General features: G+C 43.1%; 1 protein-coding gene across 1 annotated transcript in view; it reads right to left on the reverse strand.

The window, feature by feature from the left end:
* MANEA (mannosidase endo-alpha) overlaps nt 1-18,121 on the reverse strand; it is a 300,577-nt gene that overhangs the window by 194,888 nt on the left and 87,568 nt on the right. Inside the window, exon 2 of the mRNA XM_078648240.1 lies at nt 5,600-6,191. Coding sequence (XP_078504366.1) covers nt 5,600-6,146 — 547 coding nt within the window. The 5' untranslated portion in view covers nt 6,147-6,191. The remainder of the gene's footprint in view (nt 1-5,599; nt 6,192-18,121) is intronic.

The raw sequence follows: 18,121 nt of genomic DNA on the forward strand, positions 1-18,121 counted from the left end.
GCTTTCGTAGGTCAGATGGAAGTTCATCACAGAGTAGACGTACTGCTGTGGGGGTGACGGAACTTGGGTCCTGACTGATACACGTACCTGTGCTGTGAAAGGGCTTCCCCAGCTGACAGTGGGCAAGGATGTTGCAGAATCAGTCGCTGAGGTGTTCCTAACACTCTCTTTCTAATACTCTTTTTCTCTCTCTCTCTTGTATATATTTTCTACTCTGTTACCTGTACGTATTACATGTTATTCTAATTGTTTATTGTAGGTAATTGGTATTTAAGAATCTGCATTTACTGATATACTTGGCCTACCGTTTTGAGCATTGCATTAATGAACGTATTGGTTTATTTACCTCGCCGTAAGTGAGTGTTGTTTCTTACCTCTGTCTTAAGGAAGTGTTGGGGTTTTGGGTGTAGCTTGATGGTGTGCAGCCACATTCATTATAGTGACGAAGGTACCTTCTTTCATACAATCTGGGAATGTCCGCATCTCCAGTCTTACTGGGCCAAAGTTGTTGACACCTTGGAGTGAGTGAGCAGGAGGAAGAAGATTGGCTGCTCTGCTCATCTTGGTTTATTAAATATGTGGGAGGCCACAGACTTAACTCAAACGGAGCGCACATGGGCTTCCTTAGGGTTCGCTCTCGCCAAAAGGAACATCTCTCAGGGGGTGGAAGGTTGTCAATATCCCCAAGTTTCCAAAATGGCCCAGAGACTTGGACAGTGCAATGATTGCCGAAAAAGACGTTTTCCTACGGAGAGGTTGGCCTGGCAAATGGGATAGTAAATGGGCGAAATGGAATGTGTCGTGGGAGGGCCTTTGTGTGTCGCCTTCAATTGAACTGCAGAACCATGCCCTTAATGTTGACCGGCTCACCGTTTAGAGGGCTCTGTAGCCATCATTGGACGTATGCATTGGCCTGCGAGCTTGTATTGTCATTTCTCACTATTATGCCTTTTTTTTTTGCAGAATTTTATATAGCGCAACTTGACCCGAATCGGGTATCAGAGCACTTTACATAGCACCAGTTACGTTACATGAGGACTTACATTCATTTTTGTTAGGTATGGGGAGATTAAGTGATTTGCCCAGAATCACAGGATGTTCAGCGTCATTGCCAAGACTCGAACCCCGTTCCCCAGATTTGAGGTACCATTGGTTTTGATCAATAAAAAGAGAATTAAAGAAAAAAAGGGTCATGTGGAAAGGGTCCAGACTGGGCGAAGTGTTGATCCAGCTGTTGTGAACAGTGCAAGTGAAAAGCGAGTGATATGTGGAGATCATTGGCCCAGAAGAACTAACAGATTGAGGCAAGTCTTGACAGAAGGCAAAGTACCCACAACTGTGATCGAAGTCTCCAGTCAATCTGAACAAAGCAACACAGATGATGATGGGAAATCGAAATGAGGAAATCGAAAAGAGCAAAAGTACAAATTAGGAGATATACTGCACCAGAGTGCACTTATTTGACAGTAGCAAATGACTGGGAGAAAACATATCAAGCGTTTTGCTTCAAGAATCTGAACTCACAAAACCACCTTGAGGAACTATTGTGATAAGAGACATTTTGCAAGTCAGAAAAACAAAAGATAAACGGCCTTTGAATTACTGAGGAGACAAATATACACCAGATTATGCCCAAAAATTTAAAAATATGAACTATAACAGCGGGAAAAAGAGAAATATTGTTCCAAGAAGATTAAGGGGTGTAAACCAGAAATCGATGTAGTATAATTGCCCAAAGTGTGGACAGGGGCGGTTCTTGTTTTTCGTTCCTGTTTTTCCTATTTTGTCCATCTCCCCTCCACCCATCGTGCGGTAATGAGACAGACGACTTGGACTTCCAGAAACAATGCGAACTCTGATGGTAGACTGCGTTTGCTACTAGCTGATTTCCTGCGTAGTGGAATCTTTTCAGCTGGAAGGGGTTTCTACAACTGCGGCATTCACGCTGCAGTGTGGGCTGGGACAGACAATCCTGTCCAAGTACTAGAACTGGTCATTCGAAAATGTATGGAACTTCTATTAATAGAGTTTGTATAAGAAACAACGGATTTACCTATACATGTATTCTCTTAAGAAAAATCTCCCTCAACTGAGGAAGATATCACCCTTCATATTTGAATTTCACTAGCTTAGTAATGCTTATTAAATCTGTTTGAAATTTTAATTTAGATTGAATTCTAATCTTTTGAAACTAGATAAAATACAATTTGAGATAAATACTCTGCTGATCCGGTTTTCATTATTTGCTATGGCCAATTTAATCTGAATTATGGCTAAATGAACTAGGGTAAAATTATCTGTGAATTTTCATCAGTGATAAATGAATGATAATGATCATATTACCGGTGCTCATATGAGAATTGTTCACACCCTAAGTATTATAGGGCCATATGTAAAGTAGCCCAATTGTGATCGCAAATGCAGAAATTCGTAGAATTTCAGCGTTTGCTATCGCAATTTGGGCAGTGTGCTATGTAGCACACAAAAACCCACACGCAAAATAAGGAATCGCAAAATTTGCGATTCCTTATTTTGCAAATGCATTTAAGGAATCCCAAATTGCAATTCCTTGAATGCAATGTAGGGAGCACCCAAGTTGTGCGTATTTGGCTTAAGGAATCGCAAATTATCACAAACTTCAGGTTGGTGGTAATTTGCGATTTCTTTGAAAAATGCAAAAAAGTGCATTTTTCAAAGTGCCATGTGGCACACATACATGCCCTTAGCACATGTATGTGTGCCACATGTGCACACATGTTTATTTCAGGGGTGCAAAAGGGTGTCCTATTGACACCCTTGCAACCTTGAAATTGCATTCTCATTTTTGGGACTCTCTAATTGAGAATCGCAAATTAAGAATGTCTTCCCATTCATTCCTATGGGCCTTCAAACCCAAAGGAATGAATGGGAAGGTATTCCTTATTTGCGAATCTCAATTTGAGATTTGCAAATAAGGAGTAGGTGGGATTTGCAAAATATTTTGCTAATCCTACCTACATTGCGTTTTGCCATTCTCTAATTGAGATTCCCTAAAAATCGCAATATGAGAATCGCAAAACATGTATTACCTACATATGGCCCCTGGTCCCTTTCAGCACAGTGAAAGATCCATCGGAGGACCTAATAAACGTATGGTAGATGAGATTATTCAGAAAAGAAGACACTAGACTATTAAAATAATTGATGAACCCAATATGTTTACGCTACAACAGGCTCAAGGTTCACATTTAGATGATCATGATTTGAATAATTAAACTAGGACAGGAGTCAACATAGAGAATAAGACAGGGTTAGAAAGGTGTTAGAAAGCACGAATTTGGATATTTGTGAGCTGAAGTAAGAAGCAAAGTTATCAGCAGAGCAAGAATATATGAGCGCCCTTAATTTTGAAGTGCATGTTTTGAACTTTGAATCACGGGCATGCTCGATTAAATACTTGAGGTGAACAAAGACACCTGAAATAGCAACAGAAATGAGGGATGTATCCATTTTTTGCAGGGTGGAGCCCATCATATACACAAAACACAAGATGAAATAGTCTAATTATTCAAAGAATGTATTCACTGAAAACAACTAATGAATAAAGTTGAAAAGCACTAGAAAGGCACGGAGTTATTATCTAACTTACCTGATAACAGAATGGTGTACTGAATTCACCAGAATGAATGCAAGTAAACTCTGAATACGGAAAACATGTACTAATTCTGGCAACTGTGAAGACAATAAATCTTCTAGGTACAAAAACTGTAAACACATTAAACCCTCAGCCATGCAAAGAGGTATTCACATTCGGAAGGAGTCAAAATTAATCCATCATCACAGAACAAACAATGACTGTCTCTTTAGAAGATAAGTCTCGGAAAGGTTTTAAAATGCCATTATTAACCAACCAACCAAAAGAACACAGAAATAGAGTCTCATGCAAAGTGTAAGCTGATCTCCAGCCTTTCCAGTTATAGTGAAGGACGTAGAAAGAAGAGTAGCCAATAGCAGTGACTTGCAATCCAGTTTCAGTCCTCACTGCATGGCTAAAAGCAGCTCCAAAGGCCAGGGTGGAGCCTATGCCTTGATCCTTTTCAAGCTCTCAGCAGATTGTGTTAAAGAAATCTACAAAAAGCTTCTGAGTAGTCTCTCTGTGAATGGTAGGGATAGTAGAATGGATTTGCAAAGGTTCTTGTAGTAGCCTCACAAATAAATACTTGGTCAGATCTTGCATATATCTCTGCTAGCAAAGTCTTCTGCGCCCATTTATTTGGTTAAACATTTATATTACAATTCTTCAGAGCATCCTCAATGATTACTGTAAGACCTGGCATCATTGGCGTGGGTATCCCTTCCTCTGTTCGTTTCCTATCTTTTATGTTGGCTGGATTTAGATGCCCTGGGCACTGTGCCGCTGCTCATCAGTGATACAAAAGGGGATGATGGATGGAGCGTTTGAGCAAGTCAAACACTCACCCCCAATCAACTGATCTGGGTTTAATCCATCACCATTCTTTAGCTCACTCCGCCACCCCAGTTCAGACATGGCCATATGCAAATCAGTCTGACCCTGCGCCTCATGGGAACAGTCCAGCCCGAACTGCCAAGCCATCTCTTCCCTGGACCGGAAACAAGCATCCTGGGACCGGTTTCGGGTTCATAACCCTCATCAGCCAGGCTATCTTGAATCCAGTGGCAAAGTGAGCAAGGGACTCACGTCTGAGCATACCCTGCCCACTTAGGGCTAACAAAGCGATACAAATGGGGATGATGGACGGAATGTTTGAGCAAATCAAACACTCACCCCCAGTCAACTGATCTGGGTTTAATCCATCACCATTCTTTAGCTCACTCCGCTTTTGTTCCGCTGCTAATCAGTGCCACAGCACGAATGCTCCCTGTGTAAAGATGACTGTATGAATTGGGATAACCATAATGCCTAGATCTGTGTAGCATGTTCTAATAGCGAGTTACCCTCCATTTGACTGTTAACTATTGTTAAGTTATTGTTGAATTCTAGCAATTTCAGTTTGTTTTCATTACGAATAGTGGACAAAAAATGCTACTGAAAACCGCACAGGACAAACCACTGACACCAGATATGAAACAACTTGGAATCAAACCATTTATGCATGATTGTGAAATGCAATTAGACACTTACTTTATATGAAAAGCAACGTATTTACTATTATTTTTATAGAGCTAAAGAACACTAGAAAAGCTACCAATGGAAAGTTGTACGTAGCAATATGGTTGAAAATATGCACGATGTAAGAAAAAAGGGGAAAATTATAATGGTGGCATAGGCAGTACCAGCAGTCGGCGATCATTCAATGAAAGTCTTTCGGCTCTGGCACTTAATTTGGGATCATCTCTTCCTATATTAATAACTAACTTATCATAGTTCAGCAGTGCCTACCTTTAATGTAGTTTGAACATGTTAACATGGACACTTCCACCAGAATGCAGTATTTTATAAATCTTCTAAAGCAAAAGACAAATCAGACCATCTGCTGCAGAATGAAACACAATATACATAGCCGTTCTGCATGGCACACGCCCACTTGACTGGCAAGCGCCATTTAATGCAAAGAAAAATGAACTACATATGAATTACCTATTGATGCAGAGCGGATCTGCTTCATGTGGGCATCAATGACAGAAGGGTCTCTGGAGCTGTAAGGTCCTAGTTCAGGGTAAAAGCTGGAACCAATATCATCTGGAGGACTATGTTTACCGTTTGGATAATTATTTGCAATTTTTGCATCCCAGTGTTGCAACAATGGGTGGTTCCAATGGATATATTTGCCATCAAACTGTGGATTACCAAACCAAGTGTAATAGAATATGTGGAAATTGTAATTGGGCGGAGGTAATCCTTCCGCCTCATCGTGTACAGCCAAGATCCCCTTTGTTCCGGTATTCATAATATTATCTGGAATCTTCAATTGGGTTACTGTGTCCTTCTTGGAAATTTTCCGGGAATCTATTTTATTCTCCTGCCCAGTGGTGCGTTGGGGGTATTCTGGAAGAAGACCAAGTCCAAATGGATTGCCAAAGGCAGCGCTGTCAGGTCGCAATGTCTTTAAACCCATCATTATGGAGCAAACAAAGAAAATAAGACATATCAAAGTGATGCATGTTCGCCTGCGGAACCTGGTCATGATTTCATATTTCTTGGCGGAGATGAATGAACGTCAAGGTAGCTCCTACAAAGAAAAAACATAAAAAACATTTTAAGGTTCCTAAAAAAAAAAAACGCAAAGCAAATGTACACTTGACTGAACTAGGATTCTAGAATAAAATACATTCTCTTTTTGAGGAAATATCTGTCAGAGGTGATGCCAAATCTTCACTCATGGCTTTTGAAATGCCATAATCAAAAGTACAATTCAGAAAAGGGGGTGGTGATTAACAGAGTGTCTGAATTAAGCAGACCACTCTTACCCAGTCCAAAGATCAGGGCTTGATCCATCACCGTTATTTAGCTCACTGCCCCATCCCAGCTCAGAACCTGGCTATATGCAAATTAGTCTGTCCCTGGCCCAGTGCATCATGGGAACAGGGCAGACCAAACTACCAAGCCAATTCTTCACCAGAAAGGATACAAGCTACCGGGGACCGGTTTCTGGCATTTCAGCCTCATCGGCCCGGCTTGCTTGAATCCTGATGGAGCAGTGAGCAAGGGACTCATGTCTGAGTATACCCTGCCACACCTATAGTGGCCAAAAACGATTCAGAAAAGGGGGTGGTGTTTCCTTCCCAGTGTAAGAATTGGCTTGGTAGTTTGGTTTGCCCTGTTCCCATCATGCACTGGGACAGGAACAGACTAATTTGCATATAGCCAGGTTCTGAACTGGGATGGTGCAGTGAGCTAAAAAACGGTGTTGGATCTAGCCCTGATCTCTTGACTGGGTGAGAGTATTCTGCTTAATTCAGAAACTCTGTCCATCACCACCCCTTGTTGTTAAATATTTTGTCCACCCTAAGCATGGAAGGGTATACTCAGATGTGAGTCCCTTGCTCATTGCACCATCAGGATTCAAGCAAGCCGGGCCGACGACGGCTGAAATGCCAGAAACCGGTCCCCGGTAGCTTGTTTCCTTCCCAGTGTAAGAATTGGCTTGGTAGTTTGGTTTGCCCTGTTCCCATCATGCACTGGGACATGAACAGACTAATTTGCATATAGCCAGGTTCTGAACTGGGATGGTGCAGTGAGCTAAAAAACGGTGTTGGATCTAGCCCTGATCTCTTGACTGGGTGAGAGTATTCTGCTTAATTCAGAAACTCTGTCCATCACCACCCCTTGTTGTTAAATAATCAAAAGTACACACAGGGACAAAACGAAAACGAATGTAAAGGGGTGGACTGTATCTGGGCCAAGGTAAAAGCACACAGGGAAGAAAAAGGTGCTCAGCACCTAAGATGTTGGATAATCAGCCTATCGTGGCCTAAATACTGTTAACAACACCTCTCCAAAAAGTATAGATACACAAATAAACTCCAACGGGGCTATATTTTTGTTAAAACATTCAAGTCTCTAATGCTTGCCTTAGTTAGGCTACACTATTCTGTTATTTGTCCAGCTAGTTAACGAGCTAGATACAAATCTTGCCTGTTGAAATATTTGCATGCATTGCATCAACCCGTGGGTCATGGTTCCTGTTCCCATGATGACCAAGCAAAAATTTGCTAGATGGGTGTTTATCCCAAAACATCATGATAGCCTAGGGCGAAGGCACGTCTGTGATTCAGCAATAAACTAGAGAAATGGCAAGACTTTATATGGGTTAAGTCCTGCTGGAGCTCAGCATCAGCAAAACTCAAAAACAAATCTTAAGATGGGTCATTACTTGGCTCTGCATTTCCAACTTTGCATTAGGCTTTTTCAACTGCTAACAACAATAACAAATCCCATGTGGGAGACATAGTTGGAGCCTCTCACTGCAGTTAAGAGACATAGGGATACGAGTACCACTTGCGCCTGTATGTGTCCTACCACTCCAGCCCAACAAACAATTTAAGTTGTCCAAGGTTCGCAATGGCTACTCTATGGTACCCCTACTAGCAACGATTTTATACACAATTGTGCTGGGGCATTTGCCAATGACTGCCATTTTCACAGTGACGTAAAAAGGAAAAGGAGGCCCCCAAATTTTCCTGCACTGTTTGTAGCTTATGTGAAGCGGTAACCACCCTTTGTTGAGTTTGATTTTGAGAATTTGGTTGTCCTTATTGGGTAGAGGATTGAGAAATCAGAACCAGCACAGTTGCATGCTGTCACAGCCATCAGAAAAGGTATTTTGCAACATTTCACAAGCTGACTACCAGAAGAAATGATAAACAAAAGCAATTTAGATGTCCCACTTCTTTGAAAAGTCACACAATTTTCAAAACATAACAAACAACTGTGTACAGAACCACAATCAGTGACAGCAAATATTGCGGCCTCCTGTCTTCCTGTTAGTACAGTATAACATGTCTGCTGAATGCACATTATATTGTATTTGTACATCTGTAAACCAGTGTAGTTCCTGGGAAATATTTCTACCCCACTCTACTGTACGCTATTGCATCTATAATATGCCACTCCATTCTACACCACTCTACTTTACACTATTCCTTTGTATGTCACTCCACTGTACGCTATTAAACTGTTCACCACTACATTCTACCCCCACTACACCGTACCCTACTCTACAACACTCCACTGTATGGTATTTGACTCTACAACACTCAACATTATGCCACTGCATAGTACGCCACTCCACTCAACACCACAGTGTAGTGGCTTAGCCTGTGAGTGGAGTGGAGTGGACTGCAGTGGGTTAGAGAGGAGTAGTGTAGAGTGGAATAGTAAAAGCAGAGTGGGGTAGAGATCATGGGCGTGGAATATGGTGGAGTGTCATACAGCGGAGTTGCATACAATAAAAAGAGTAAAGCATGTTGGCATCTAGCGTAGTAGCATACAGTGAAGTGGTGTAGACTGGACTGTCGTACAGTTGAGCAGCAAACAGTGGAATAGCATAGAGTGGAGTGGTGTACAGTGCAGAGGTGTAGACTGGATTGTTAAAGTTGAGTGGCATACAGTGGAACAGTGTAGGGTGCATAGAGCGGAGTGGCATAGAGTGGAGTGATGTATTCTAGAGGGGCATACAGTGGAATAGTGTACAATGGAGTTGGTAGAATGGAGTAGCGCAGACTAGAGAGGCATAGAGTAGAGAGCCATAGAGTGCAATAGTGTGGAGTGGAGTGGTGTAAAGCAGATTAGCGTAGAATAGAGTGGAGTGAGGTGCTGTGTAGTGGCATACAGTGGAATGGCACTGCACAGCGAGGGCACAAGTTCTAACTACTTAAGAAAATATAACTATAACTTGTGAATTTTTAAGGTTTTTAGAGTTTAAAATGTTATATTGTTACTAAACATTTCACCTATCTGTAACGTTACTTTCACCGTTGTTTTTTTCAATGAATTTCTTGGGTTTTTCCAACGTAAAGAAATATTTTATTACCATTATTTTTATTTATTAAAGGTAACCCACGGCCGCACTTCGCCAAACCCCTTCCTCCCCCCTCAACAACCTATATAGCAAGCCGATCTTTCATCTTTCTCCAAAAATAATTTAAATAACATGTATAGTTCAATCATGCACAAAATGCAATGCTTATTATTTATCAATAAAACGGTATCAAATATTTTTTAAGTAAACAACATGTCTGACTTTTTTTTTTTTACAAAGTTTTTATTATTATACTTTGGGGATGAAAAATGTGAACATAAAAAAGCTCAGATATATAATTTTTCCGTTAAGAAAAAATGTAAATAAAACAAAAGTGTCTCAGAGTCTAGCCTCACTTCACTACAGTCCCAGCTGTAGAGCAAAAACCTCAGACTGGGAAATGCTTTTTAAAAATATCATTGTTTCATTGACACAGCAGACTTTTTTTTTTTGTGTTACTGGGGGGCTGCAGAAATTTTTGCAGCCCACACCTGCAACACTGGATAAACAAAATGGCGATTTCCGTTCCCCTTCTAGGAACATACCCAAAAATAAAATATGTGTCTATAGGGCATTATGGGACGCTCCCTGAAGGAGCAGTGAATAATAAATGCGTAGCTGTGGCCACTCATTTATTATTCACTTTTTACTTCTTTAAAAAAAAAAAAAAAAAAAATCATCTGACTGTCCCAGTCCCAACCACGACACCCACTCATTTTTTTGTAGGGGGGGGGCGTAGGGGAAGCCCCAGGACAGGGAAACAGACCGTGTCACAGGAGTTGGGCAACCCAGAACACAATCCCCGAGTCAGCGCCGGGGATGGCTTCATCATGGTCATTGCATGGCTCAGGCAGGGTGGATGCACGGCCCCCTCACTTTTATTTAAAATGCGGACCAGGGGGATTATATCCTCGGGCCTCTCATGCTTCAGGGAGAGGGGCCGCACGACTCCCTCCACTTTATTGAATTATCAGTCCAGGGGATGGGGTCCAGGGAGGACTTTTTTGGCTCAGGGAGGGGGACCAGTGCTCCTCTCCCAGGCCCTGGCCCACCCCGAGCGGTGTTTATAAAAACGGGAAGAAGCCCGTACTTTGAAAAAAAAGTACACTAGATTTGAGGATCCTCAACAAATTTGCAGCAAAATGTTTTACAAAATGTTTTTGGTCCCAGACAGTACTCCACCCCCCCAGACCTAGGAGGTTATGGCCCTACCCTGCCCCATGCCTTTTTTAGCTTTTTCTTTTATGGAACTAGCACTGAGTCTCGAACCCTAAGGTGGCTCCCACCACTTCCTGGTTGAAGTAGTGGAAGCCAATAAGATCTCAGCCCCGGGGATCTGTCGGGTACCCGGATCCTCTATGGTGTGAAAGCTTTTTAACTTTAATTTCTAAAAAACTACTGTACAGATTTACACAAAAACAGACAAATCAACCTTTTGAGACCAAGATCTAACTTTGACAAATTTGGTGCCAATCTTTTCAGCAGTTTGGGCTGTAGCAGTGTCTAAATTTCCTATGAAAAATGAATGGGGAAAATACGTTTTGGGACCCCCCTTCCCTTTTTCCCGACCCCCGCTTGATGGACCACCACAAAACTTTATGGTGCACAAGCTTGTCAAAAATGTGCATTTCTCGAAAATGTTTGTGGATATTCATCAAATTACACCAAAGTTACTATTTGCACAAAAATGGCATTTCCTATGTAGACACGATTCTGACTAAAACTATACCCAGTGGCGACCACCACTGGGATATATATAGAGATACAACACAGTGGTTAGAGCCACTGTGTAACTTATGTTTGACTCACACTTTCCCCTCAAAGGCGTTTTTTGAATTGCCTATAAAGCCAAGGACAGCCTGAGTTGGGACAGTGATGGCAGAACTGAAGGTTGTGTGCTCTGGGGTTTTAGGACTAAGTAAATCATAAAAAAACTAATACATTTACTGAAAAACACAGTTAAACAGTGAGTTATGTTTGATATTCAAAAGAGCAAAACTACTGAAATTCCACCAGTAACTTTCTGTGTATTAAAATGATCGCAGGTAGATTCCTATTGACAGGTCCACATGGAAATTTGTTCTCATCTGCTAGTTTTTTCAGGGCACCTCAAAGTAACACAGAGTTTAGATGTAAAGAAAAATGCAAGATGCAAAATGTATTCAAAGTGAACCGCTGTTCCATTTAAAGTATACTAGTCAATAAAACCTGTCATTCGGTTTGTGAGATCTAATTCACTAAGCACTATTGTAGTGGTCAGGTGTTTCTTTTCTTTCTACTTACTGATCTAATTTAACATTTTGAAAATCCAATTTAAGAGTTAGTTTTCTATTTTGTAATTTTGTAATGTATTTGTGAAATATTGTTTCTTTATAAATACTTTAATTCGTTTTTGTTTATGTTTGTTTTTATTTATGGATTACGACGGCTTTTAAGTCATAGCCTTATGTAAGTAAAAAAACAAATAGGCATATTTCTCTACCGACCGGTTTTGAGGGACCCTTCCTCATCCACTGGTCTGTTCAACTGTCGTGCATATTTTGCTTCCACCTACCACATTTGACAGCTTAGGGCAATTGCTCAGCCCATTTCGCAGAGTGACAACATTTTGCACAATCACCAGCGCACATTTACCTAAAAAAAAAGTGTACTTAAGTGCCGGGACTGGTAGGAAATTACTTGACTTTGCCAAAGCTTTTCTCTTTTCATTCTTAATCTCTTTTTATTTGTTGTCATCCTCGTGTGTTTAAACTATATCATCATGTTATATTAAACCAACAACATCAGTAACTTTTATTTGCACCAATAAGAATCGTATTACTCAGTGATGTGCAGCATCACATTTTCCCCTTTTATCTCTAGTTCCATTTTCATACTCTTTTAGGTAGTTTCCTTTTTTCGTCTTTTTGTGAGAGATTTGAGCTATGCTCCAGTAATTACCTCAGTAGACTAATTAAACCAAAAAAAAGTCAGGTAAGTGCTTTACAAACCTTAAAGAGTCAGTTAATTGCATCCAATTAAAAGAATAACCGGGTGGCAACAGGGATATAGAACATTTCTGTCAAACAAAACAATTCACACTGGTTTAACAGGAAACTAAACACAATGGGATCGATTTAGATCAAATCTCGGAATGTCAGGTATCTGCCCATGAATACCTTATTCAGAAACACTTAAAAAATACTCTTATGGAGCCAGAAGATTTTAGAAGTTATCCATAGGAAAACAAGCCACTCAGAAATGTCTGTGTTCCGTGAAGCAGTACGTGTAAGGCTATGTACATTGCCAAGTGAATTAATATATTTTGAATTATTTTTTCTTCACTTAGAAACCCTTAACCCCCCCATAAAACTCTCCCTTTTCACACAAAAGGAAAATGAATTATTTGCATGGACCTTTCTACACTTCCTGTAGCATTAATACCATGATAATGTAGATTTATGTTTCTAAGTGTTGATAAGTGTAGGAAATGTACACACAATGTGTGGATAGCATGGGGTTCACCTATTGTGCTCTCCTGAGATGTCCTGTATTCGTAGATGATAACACCTCACTAACAAAACTGATAATTCATATGCTGTAAATTGTTTCTAAGCCACAAATATGCGAAATCCAATGCTTAAATGCCTAGGTCAGGCTGAGTGTACAATGTTCTAGAGACAGGAGCAAAGAAATTTGGATCAACATGCAAGAGGGCAAATTAATGTTGTCTGGGTACAATGTCTGCATCTTACTTTAATAGCTTTTGAATTAGAAAACTTAACATTACAGGGGCCAGAATGGTTGGAGTAGCTAGTAGCTGTGCCAAATAATAGACTGACCTGGAAACTAATTATAGATAATGAAATGTATGTAGGAAGCTGGTTCTCTATAGTGTACTAAAACGAAGTACACTCTGCAGAGCGTCCAGTAGATCCCTTACTGGTACACAGAGGTTCAAGTAGATAATCCTAGTGCTCTTTCTGTGGCAGTCTGGCAAGCAGTTGGGCTTATCAGAGGGTAACGCTAAGCATTTGTTGCACTCACAGAGGGAATAAATGAGAAACACACTCAAATAAATCTAAGATCAATTTATACAAATAATATCGATTTTTATGTATTATTTAAGAGCAAGAACTTCGATCTACAGTAAGTACTTTAGAAGATATAACTTTTGAGAGTTCCGAAAACAGATCACTTTTGTGCGTAATTACGCATCAAGAAAAGCAGAAAAATGTATAGAAAAGTAGGCAATGCTTGCATGAAGTTCACCTTATCGTTTTAAGTCAATAGCAGGACTAGGTCCAAAATTCCAGCAGCAGAAGATCGGGAGCTTCCCGAATTCTGCTGGGAGCAGTGTGTGGAAGGTGTTGGTAGCTGGTGCTCCATGATGAAGGGGGCCACATGGAAATACATTGCACAGGAGGACTTAGAGGTAAGTCCGTGGGTCCCACTGAAGGGAGGAGGCTGCAAGACCACGTGAGCACACCTGGTCCGTTGTTACAGGGGCAGGTGTAGAGCAGAAAAGGCAGCCGAACATTGTGCTCGAAAGGTACTCACGGTCAGGAGCAGGCAACTTGGAGAGGAGATTTTGGGACAACTGGGACACTCACAACATGGATCTCAAGAGTCTCGACGTCCCTCGACAGGTGCTTGCTTCTTCAGTAGTTGGAGTCTGGCACAAACGCTTAGTCTCGCTGTTTGCTGTAGGGGATCCGGTACCCTGGGTATTGGTACGGTGCGGCTTCAGTAGGTCCTGGCGTCTCCAACCTTGGTGACGAGAGGGATCTGACCCGATGGAGATGTTGCACCTCTGTTGGTGCGGGTGCTGAGTCTAAGTCATCAGGGAGCAGCACACAGGCAAACCAGACTCGGGGGGGGGGGGTAAATCGGTGCCTGCGGTATAAAGGGGAGTGATATCTTCACTCCAAGAGAGGTTCTTGAATACTTCTCAAAGGCTGGAGGAGCTCCAGGGTTCTTGGAGTCTTCACAGGTTCGGAAAAACACAGTACACACAGATTGTTGAGTCCTAGAGGCAGCAGGCAGGGTTTGGTGCCAATTTCTCCTGCAGCAGGGCTTCAGTTTTCGGGAAGCTGGTCTTCCTAGTCCTTTTTTTCTTCTTGTCCATCAAATCTAGATTCAAGGTCCAGGGATGCAACCTAAATACTAAATTTAAGGCATTACAGTGGGAGACAGGTAGCCAATGGGCTACCTACCTTTATTGTGCATTTACCCTCTAAGTGACCACTTCCTGTGGTAAGTGGCACTAACCTAGCCCTGATAGGTTGTTTTTTTGCCATCTCAAGATAGTGGATTTTCAGGAGAGGGGTTCACAACGTCTGCCACACCTTAGGGGTGGTGCTGGCTGAATGTCAAAACTCCTCCTCATCTAACTAATGTACCCACCTGTCCTCCCGCCAAATGTGAAGCAGGACAGGGGAGTTGGCATCCCCCACTATCTGGGGAAACCTGGTCTGAACTTCAAAGGCAGCAACGAACTTTGGAGCTTCCCGCTCTGGAAGGCCATTCCGGACTGAAGAAGCTGTGAAGCACCTACGCCAAGATCTGGCTTTGTTTCTGGCCTCTGAGAGTGCAGGCTGTCACCCCATTAGGTCAGAAAAATGAATGGTGGAGGCAGACTGGTTATGACTAGTCAGAGACCACACCAGTTCTTAGTAGGTTTTCAGGGGACTCTCTAAAGGGTCTTCTGTGTGCATTTATTAATAAATCCTACACTGGCATCAGAGTGGATTTATTAAGACTAGATGTTCAGTACAAAGCATCTCATACTTAAGGGACAGTGAAGCCATCATGGAGCTAGGAAACTCTCAATGACAAGTATCCAGCCCATGTACTCTTTATGGCTTTCCTGTGCACTTACAATATCCAAGAAAGGCTCACATATTGCAGGGTAATATCTGCTCAGGCAGATATGTCCACAGATGGGATATGGTGCAACCTGCCTTAGGGTTCTAAGGCCTGCAGTAGGGGTGGCTCACCTATATCTCATGCAGTATGTGAGGGCATGGCACACAGGGCTGTGTGCAATGTCAACTCTTCATTTTAGCTGCACCAAGACACACAGCCTGCAATGGCAATTTGCATGGTCTTGGTGAGGGGTCACTAGGGTGCCATAATACATGCTGTAGTACCTATGCCCTAGGTACCAGGGGTACCATTTATTAGGAACTTGCAAGAGTGGCTTAAGTTGTGCCACTTTTGGTACAGCTTTGGGAAAGAGATCTGGTAACCTGAATAGAAGGTATGCAGTACCCTTACAGTTTGAAATCACATAAGGCATTGTTAGATTTGGCATCTTTTGGTGTGTTTCTCCCGAGTTTTTGCTTTCTGCCCTCCCGGGTTTGCTGGTATAATGTTCCTGTACGCTTTTCGCACTGCTGATCAGTGGTAAAGCGCTGGTGCGCCTGTGGTAAATTGTGTTATGATTGGATGTGCGACGCACTAGTCAGCCCCCAGTAACGGGCACTGCGAGTGCCGGGGCTTGTGAGTCCACAGCTGCTCGTGGGCCTGCAGTACGGATTGTGCCACCCACGTACATAGCCCAAAAAAGTATAAGTGAATGCCAGAACTCAGCATCTAAAGACGCAGCCTTTAGTAAGGGTGCCCTTTTCATTCTGAGTTCATAAAGGCCACTTTTAGAAAGTGGGTATTATTTTGCTCGGTCACCCTATGTGCCTCTGCTGGAATGTGGATTGCCTGTTTGGTTTTTGGGACGACAGATGGCTGTGGAGCGGGGATGCTCCCGATAGTCTAGGTAGGTCAGGAAAGGGCTCAAAAGACCTGGGTTACTATGGGGGAAGAGGGAGGGAATCTCCTTGCACCCCAAAGGGCCTGGTCTGCCTCTGACAAAGCAGTCTACACCGCCTGCCAGGAATCCATGCCAGAGACGGTCCAACTGGTTCTGGCCGGACACAGACACCCTCTGCCTGAAAGATCAAAGGATTTTTGGATACAAATGCTGGGTCCCAGACCTCTGAATTTTAGAACTCATCTGGATCAAGAAGACTGCCAAGAAGAAGCGCTGGAGAAGATATGAAAGGAACGACTGCTTTGCTGGGTGCTTTGCTGAACTGACCTGCAGTGGCTGCTTCGGTCTTGGGCAGTGAGAGGCCTGTACTGGACTTTCTGCAACCGAAGTGGTGAGACTCTCCAAGGCTTGAGATAGAGCTTGCCCCCTGTTCATGAAGTCTCAGGAACAACAAAGACTTCAGGTTCTTCGACCCGCAGCACTGGGGACTGTGTGTTTTGCCCCCAGTTCACCAAGTCTCAGGAACAGCAAAGACTTCAGGTTCTTCCACCCGCAGCACTAGGGACTGTGTGTTTTGTGCTGCAACCTGAAGAACGCCCCTCGACGACGTCTACGACGACCCTGCTGAACCCGTGTCCTAAAGGCACCGCAGAGGGCACCACCGCAACGCCACACCGCGACCCTGGTCTCACCGATGACACCTGCTGACGCCATCACTGAGCTGCTGCTCGCACCGCAACCTGTAGGCACCGCACTCCGCATCGCCTTGCTTCACTCCGAAGCTTTAGCACCGCAGAGGGCACCGCCACAACACTGCACCGCGACCCTGGTCTCATAGACGACGACGCCACCAAGCTGCTGCCCTTACCGCGACCTGTGGGCACGGCACTCTGCACCGCCTTGCTACACAACGACACCGGGGCCTTCCTGATGTCACCACTTCCCGCCAAAATCAAAGCCGCTGCCTGCACCGCCTCATCCCACACCGCAGCCTTGGCCTATTGACGCAGACAACAGCGCTTCAGAAACGACAACGCCGCTGCTTGCACCGTTACCTGCTTGCACTGTGACGAGCACTGCCTCCATCTCGCACCACGACCCTGGTCTCACAGACGACGCCATCTGACGCCGCCACCGAGCGGCTGCTTGCCCCGCAACCTGGGGGCACCGCACGCCGCACCGCTGTGCTTCGCACTACAGTACCCGATGCCTGTTGGCGCCAGCGCTCTGAATCCCATCAGAAAGAAGCTCAACCTGCAACGCGAATGACTTCAAGGGCCCCATCGCCCTGCATCTCTCAAAGGTACTGTTTGCGGGTCTTCTCGACACCGTAGTTGGCCTGCGACCACGCGGTCAGCCAGAACTGTTTTTAGGTTTGTTGTTCACCACGCCGCGATAGCCCCGGACGGAGCTATCGACATTAAGGATCTATTTTGAAAAGCATATTTTTGAGTGAAGATTTTGAAGTATAGTGGATTTTTTTTAATAGTATTTGATCTTGTCTCAAGTATACAACAATTGGATTTTTTCTACAACTGGTGTGGTGTCCTTTTGTAGTGCGTACACTGTATTACTATTGGTCAAATGCTTTACACATTGCCTCTAAGATAAGCCTGACTGCTCGTGCCAGGCTACCAAGGGGGTGAGCAAGGGTTATTTTAGAAGTGTACTCCTTTATCCTGACTAGAGTAGTGGTTTCTGCATCGCTTTGGCGCAAGTCTCAGCTAGCCAGAAATCCCATTTCTAACAGGCATCAAGTAAAAATTGGCAGCTAATAAGGTCAAAAGAGGCCCATTCCTACAATGTACTTATTTATTTAGTTACTTATTATAGGTTTCCTCTAACGCATGCTAAACTCAGCAGGTAACAGTGCTTTACAAGAGGGAAAGTT

Source organism: Lissotriton helveticus, chromosome 6 (assembly GCF_964261635.1).
Source record: "Lissotriton helveticus chromosome 6, aLisHel1.1, whole genome shotgun sequence".
Classification (NCBI taxonomy): domain Eukaryota; kingdom Metazoa; phylum Chordata; class Amphibia; order Caudata; family Salamandridae; genus Lissotriton; species Lissotriton helveticus.